The 7,500-nt window shown below is 46.4% G+C and overlaps 1 protein-coding gene across 1 annotated transcript in view; it reads left to right on the forward strand.

Moving 5' to 3' along the window:
* Window positions 1-2,524: 2,524 nt before the first annotated feature.
* Window positions 2,525-7,500, forward strand: part of gc2 (guanylyl cyclase 2) — a 30,229-nt gene continuing 25,253 nt past the window's right edge. Inside the window, exons 1-6 of the mRNA XM_064931152.1 lie at window positions 2,525-2,859; window positions 3,089-3,190; window positions 3,293-3,368; window positions 3,455-3,634; window positions 6,629-6,746; window positions 7,278-7,465. Coding sequence (XP_064787224.1) covers window positions 2,525-2,859; window positions 3,089-3,190; window positions 3,293-3,368; window positions 3,455-3,634; window positions 6,629-6,746; window positions 7,278-7,465 — 999 coding nt within the window. The remainder of the gene's footprint in view (window positions 2,860-3,088; window positions 3,191-3,292; window positions 3,369-3,454; window positions 3,635-6,628; window positions 6,747-7,277; window positions 7,466-7,500) is intronic.

A 7,500-nucleotide genomic window follows, 5' to 3' on the forward strand; every position in this document is an offset into this window, starting at 1 on the left:
TCACACCAGGCTGTACAGGCTATATCACATCAGGCTGTATCACACCAGGCTATATCACATCAGGCTGTATCACACCAGGCTATATCACACCAGGCTGTACAGGCTATATCACATCAGGCTGTATCACACCAGGCTATATCACATCAGGCTGTATCACACCAGGCTATATCACACCAGGCTGTACAGGCTATATCACATCAGGCTGTATCACACCAGGCTATATCACATCAGGCTGTATCACACCAGGCTATATCACACCAGGCTGTACAGGCTGTATCACATCAGGCTGTATCACATCAGGCTGTATCACACCAGGCTATATCACACCAGGCTGTACAGGCTGTACCACATCAGGCTGTATCACACCAGGCTGTATCACACCAGGCTGTATCACATCAGGCTGTATCACACCAGGCTGTATCACATCAGGCTGTATCACATCAGGCTGTATCACATCAGGCTGTATCACACCGGCTGTATCACACCAGGCTGTATCACATCAGGCTGTATCACATCAGGCTGTATCACACCAGGCTGTATCACATCAGGCTGTATCACATCAGGCTGTATCACATCAGGCTATATCACATCAGGCTGTATCACACCAGGCTGTATCACATCAGGCTGTATCACACCAGGCTGTATCACATCAGGCTGTATAACATCAGGCTGTATCACATTAGGCTGTACAGGCTGTATCACACCAGGCTGTATCACACCAGGCTGTATCACACCAGGCTGTATCACACCAGGCTGTATCACATCAGGCTGTATCACACCAGGCTGTATCACATCAGGCTGTATCACATCAGGCTGTATCACACCAGGCTGTATCACACCGGCTGTATCACATCAGGCTGTGATTGGGAGTCCCATAGAGCAGCACACAATTGGCCGGGGTAGGCCGTCATCGCAAATAATAATAAAGGTTAAATGAGAAGCACTGAAGTTGCTGTCTCCTGCTGCCCTCCAGCTTCAAGAAAAAGAACTGTCCATTTAGACACCAGCTAAATTGCCCAACTGTTGGTACAGGTCCAGGATCAGTTTAGTCACAGATCTTTCGCTTCACCATTACAAGGTAAAAACACAACACAGACTTTAAATCGATGTCTAAGGGTAATTCCATCAAATATCGAGAACCACGTCCATTTGCAGACACCCATTCAACAGGGCAGATGCATTCACAGTTTCCATCTGTTTCAAAGACAGATGGAACATCCGGAATAAATCAGAAAGACTCCATGGACGATGTCGGCCTACAGGGGACATCCAGATGGAATGCCAGGTTGGAATCTAGAGCCTGCGGGTGTTCTGTTCTGTCCCAGAGAGTTCAGAGGTAGAATATGTGTGTTATGTTGCTATCAATTATCCCACTATTGTAGCATACAAATGAGCCTAATGGCCTACGATGGATCTCCATGATCAGAACTCCCACAGCGCCATAGGAAGGTGTTACAGGCCTATCATAGCTGGCTGCTGAAGATTGGATTTGATATAATCTGAAGGGTCACTTGTTCTAGGTCGCAAAGGTTGTCACACACCCTCACTCTCCGTTGAGATGATACTGGTGAGAGGATTATGAGATTTGACGCTCACTTGTATGGCGCACCCCGGGCCCAGTGGAAGAACTTTCGCTCGATAATACAAAATAAAATATTAAGTTATGCACGTTTTAAAACGTTGCATTTCTTTAGGCCAAATAGTCTTTGAGCTGGTATGTGAAACCTTGCCGTTGTTTTTGTGTGTCGTTGAGGATGTAACTTGGATCAATTTGACTACGCTGACACTTTCCTTTTCTGATAGGCCTACTTTTGTGCCGAGGAGGCGACGCCATAGAGGAGAATTCAAGTAAGCCTAGTCCTCCTTCTCATCCTAGCATGGTAAGTGCTGCATCTGTATATTAACTCATAAACAAAGGTGAGTTAAGAAATTATTGTTGACAATATTTTATAGGCTTAACACACAAAACCCAAAATATAATCAACATATGTGTTCTTTCTAATAACAAGTAGCCTGAAATTGATTGATGAAAACATTAGATCAATTATTATTTAAAACCGTGCAACTATTGTTCGGCCACAGTCTTTCCAAAGGTTCCTATGAGATGCCTATGCGGGATAGGGATTATGGATGATAAATCCACGGTCATATTTAGTCAGATAATCCTGAGTTTTAGTAGAGCCGTTTACAGCCTGTAGAATTACAGACATCGGTGTGAAATAACTTTCGTCAATGCATGAAAATGTAGAAAGAGTGTGTGGAAGGAATGGTTAGACAGGTGATTTGTCAACATGACATGATCTTGCAGGGGCTGCTTTTACGTTCTGACAGATGGATATGCGAACGCAGTATAAACCAATTTTGATTGGTCACAATATGTGAATGCTGATGGTCCTCCTATCGTCTCAGATCTTCAGGCCGTTGAGGCCGACACGTTCAGAGCTGTGTCGTCTAAGGACCTGTGACTGCAGTGACACGCGTGGAGCAGCGGCTTGGCGTGTGCATAGCGTGTGTTATCCTTGAGATGCGCCCACCGCTCTGTGCCTTCCACAGCCAAACTCGGACATGGGCCGCGCACGGACACACAACCCCTGAGCACCCTGCGGCACACCCCGCCCCCCTCCCTATCTCTTCCCCTCTATTGTCTTCCATCCCTCGCTCCCTCCAGCTCCCTCGCTATCGGTATGGTGTCCTTTGGTTCCTCCTGCTTGCCGCCCTGTGCCTTTGGCTCATTGGACCCTCCCCTGCTCACGCTGCTCACTTCCGTGTCGGGGTGGTAGGGCCGTGGTCATGTGACCCTCTCTTCTCCAAAGCGCTGCCGAGTGTGGCGGCCCAGCTGGCAGTCAACCGTATCAACAGGTAGGGATGAGTTCAACACACGTTTTTCCGAATTGATTAGTTGTTGGTTGCTAAGGCTGATTAGTTTATGAAATATGCTTTTACTTCAGTTATGCAGGGAAAAATGCCACAAATACTTTTTATTCCGAACATAATCTTGTTTATTTAAAGGGATCTGTCCCTAATTTTCAAATGGCTATGGATGCCTTCGATCAACTAATCGATGAATCTGTCTGGTATGTATCAACAGAGACCCTGTCCTCTCACTGGCAGCCACTTTTGATTATGTCATTCTGGAAGAGAAATGTGAGACTTCCAGGGCTCTGGATGGGTTCATGGGCTTCTATACCAGGTCTGTTGTAATGCACATTACTTTTCTTTACAATATGTCAACAACGAAATGCTGTCAGGGTCCCACAGGGCGACTTGAGACGTTCATTCATTAATTCACCAGGGCTACAGGCTTCATCGGGCCGGCTAACCCTGGGTACTGTGACGCTGCATCGCTACTGGGCAAGGGCTGGAACAAGGTGGGTAGTGAATGTCTTGGAATCGATTCATGTAATGGATTGTATTCCATTCCATTATATTCCATTCTATTCTCTCCTCTCCCCAGGCGGTGTTTTCGTGGGGATGTGTTGGCTATGAGATGGATGATGTGCGGAGCCACCCTACCTTTGCCCATTCCATGCCCCGGCCCACCTGGGTGCTGACCAGCCTCATGCAGCACTTCCGCTGGGCACAAGTTGGCATCATTGCCTCCTCAGAGGACAGCTGGGTGGAGACCTCCATCAAGGTACACACACGCACACACACGCACGCACGCACGCACGCACACACACACACACACACACACACACACACACACACACACACACACACACACACACACACACACACACACACACACACACACACACACACACACACACACACACACACACACACACACACACACACACACACACACACACACACACTTGTGCATGTGACATTAAAACTTGAAACAAGAGGTGCTATTTTGAAATGGAGATGGATACAAGCCGAATGGAGTATGCACTGCAGTGGCGCAGCAGTCTAAGGCACTGTGTCTCTAGTGCTGCAGACCCTGGTTCATTCCCAGGCTGTGGCACAACCAGCCGTGATCGGGAGTCCCCCAGGGAGGACCACAACTGGCCAAGCGTCGTCTGGGATAGGGGAGCGTTTGGCCGGGGTAGGCCGTCATTGTAAATAAGAATTTCTTCTTAACTGTCTTGCCTAGTTAAATAAAGGTTACATTGTGAATAATTTAAACCATTTAGAAGCCTTTTATGGACCGACTACTTGGCTAATGCATGGCCAGGATAAGACAGACACCAGACACACTGCATGGCCAGGATAAGACAGACACCAGACACACTACTTGGCTAATGCATGGCCAGGATAAGACAGACACCAGACACACTGCATGGCCAGGATAAGACAGACACCAGACACACTACTTGGCTAATGCATGGCCAGGATAAGACAGACACCAGACACACTACTTGGCTAATGCATGGCCAGGATAAGACAGACACCAGACACACTGCATGGCCAGGATAAGACAGACACCAGACACACTACTTGGCTAATGCATGGCCAGGATAAGACAGACACCAGACACACTACTTGGCTAATGCATGGCCAGGATAAGACAGACACCAGACACACTACTTGGCTAATGCATGGCCAGGATAAGACAGACACCAGACACACTGCATGGCCAGGATAAGACAGACACCAGACACACTACTTGGCTAATGCATGGCCAGGATAAGACAGACACCAGACACACTGCATGGCCAGGATAAGACAGACACCAGACACACTACTTGGCTAATGCATGGCCACGATAAGACAGACACCAGACACACTACTTGGCTAATGCATGGCCAGGATAAGACAGACACCAGACACACTGCATGGCCAGGATAAGACAGACACCAGACACACTACTTGGCTAATGCATGGCCAGGATAAGACAGACACCAGACACACTACTTGGCTAATGCATGGCCAGGATAAGACAGACACCAGACACACTACTTGACTAATGCATGGCCAGGATAAGACAGACACCAGACACACTGCATGGCCAGGATAAGACAGACACCAGACACACTACTTGGCTAATGCATGGCCAGGATAAGACAGACACCAGACACACTGCATGGCCAGGATAAGACAGACACCAGACACACTACTTGGCTAATGCATGGCCAGGATAAGACAGACACCAGACACACTACTTGGCTAATGCATGGCCAGGATAAGACAGACACCAGACACACTACTTGGCTAATGCATGGCCAGGATAAGACAGACACCAGACACACTGCATGGCCAGGATAAGACAGACACCAGACACTCTACTTGGCTAATGCATGCCCAGGATAAGACAGACACCAGACACTCTACTTGGTTAATGCATGGCCAGGATAAGACAGACACCAGACACACTACTTGGCTAATGCATGGCCAGGATAAGACAGACACCAGACACACTACTTGGCTAATGCATGGCCAGGATAAGACAGACACCAGACACACTACTTGGCTAATGCATGGCCAGGATAAGACAGACACCAGACACACTATTTGGTTAATGCATGGCCAGGATAAGACAGACACCAGACACACTACTTGGCTAATGCATGGCCAGGATAAGACAGACACCAGACACACTACTTGACTAATGCATGGCCAGGATAAGACAGACACCAGACACACTACTTGGCTAATGCATGGCCAGGATAAGACAGACACCAGACACACTACTTGGCTAATGCATGGCCAGGATAAGACAGACACCAGACACACGGTTGTTGACCCAGCTGTCGTTATAGCAGAGTAAGGGTGGCCTATAAGAGCTTGTTTTCTAATCAACAAAATGCAAAACAAACCATTTTTACAGAAAAATAACTGACATATTTATAAACACCAGTGTCACTGGGTTATCTAATCTCTCGTTCCACGATGGACATATAGAAAAAAATAACGTAAAATAACCAACAATAACCTACATAGATAACCTACATATATGTCCGATGATTGTTTCGTTTCTCCCAAACTTCATTTTTTCATAAAGCTTTGGTGATTAAGATTTATTCCAAAGCGTCTCATGAGCCAAACCCTTTATCCATAGTCTTGACGACTTGGCCAATGCACTAGGCAGGACAAAAAAAGAAGCCTTCATTGAGAGGAGGGAAGACTATGCTTGTTTTTTAATTAAATGAAATGCGATAAAACATTTTGTTTTTTATGTTTCTAAATACGAGGTTTATGGGCACAAAAAGCACATCTCTCTTGTTCCAATTGCATGTGGGCACAGTGCGTCACGGCTGGATAGGCTGCGCATTCGTTGTCAAAATCCATAACCATTAGACCAACCGTTCCCACTATACTGAAATCGGCACTTTGGCGCACGTTTTGAAGGATGCCCACCTCAGCGCAAGCAAGCTCATATAAAACAGGTCAATTACCAATCGTGGGTTTGAAAAGAGAAGAGCGAATGCTTTAACAGATCGTTAGAGTTCGGCACTAACGGCGCCTTAACGTCAGCCGAAAAGGCTTTTTCCAATAATAATAATAATAATAATAATGTTTTATTATTGTTATTGTTGTTGTTATTATTATTATTATTGTCATCATTATTATTATTTATTTATTTTAACAGAATGTTACTGCGTTGGGCACTAATAAAATACAAGTCATGTTTTATACTGTAACTTTGTCCAATAAGGAACTATGACCTCTGACCTTTCTGCAGGTGGCCAACTCTCTGAGGAGTCATGGGATGCCGGTGAGGCTGGTGGTTACCATTGGTAACGACCCTGGTAGTGTCAGGAAGACCCTGGCCAAGCTCAAGAAGGTGGAGGACCTACGATGTGAGTACTGATATCATACACAAGGAGGAATGCTACTTTGACTCTAAATCTTTTGAAGAGAGGAAGCCACTTCACACTATCGAGAAATACTTATGTTCAGTTTGAAAACTTCAAAAAGTGTGACCGGTTGTGATATGGTGGAATTTATACATTCAGTCAAGTCAAGTTAATTTCTTAGATTAGCAGTAAACTATAGGCACGTAGCCTTGAGGTAAGAGCTTTGGGCCAGTATTCAAACGGTCGCTGGTTTCGAATACCAGAAAGACAATGAATGACATGGGGAAAAATCTGTAGTTGTGCCCTTGACCGAGGCACTTGAGCCCAATCGCTCCAGGGGCGCTGGACAATCATGACCCCAGTCCCTGCGGGTGTCTCAGGGGGAGTTGGGAGATACAAGATGCATTTCATTACACACTTGTGTGTAACAAGATAAATATAAGCACCCGCCACCCCCAAAAACAAATAATTAGAAGCTCTTCCTCTTTTTTTCTTTCCACTTTCGCCCTGTATTCTCTCGTTACTCCCCCCTAGTGGTGATCATGTGTATGCACTCTGCCCTGATCGGAGGGGGACCTCAGAAGCTCCTGCTAGAAACAGCAAAGGACATGAGACTGACCGAGGGATCCCTGGTGTTTCTACCCTACGACACGCTACTCTACAGCCTACCCTACCACAATGTCACCTACCCTGCCCTGAGGAGCAACAGCAAGCTACTCAAGGTGATCAGTCTTGGTAGTTGTTATGTGTCAGCATA

The sequence above is a fragment of the Oncorhynchus masou genome, chromosome 23, assembly GCF_036934945.1.
Source record: "Oncorhynchus masou masou isolate Uvic2021 chromosome 23, UVic_Omas_1.1, whole genome shotgun sequence".
NCBI classification, from domain to species: Eukaryota; Metazoa; Chordata; class Actinopteri; order Salmoniformes; family Salmonidae; genus Oncorhynchus; species Oncorhynchus masou.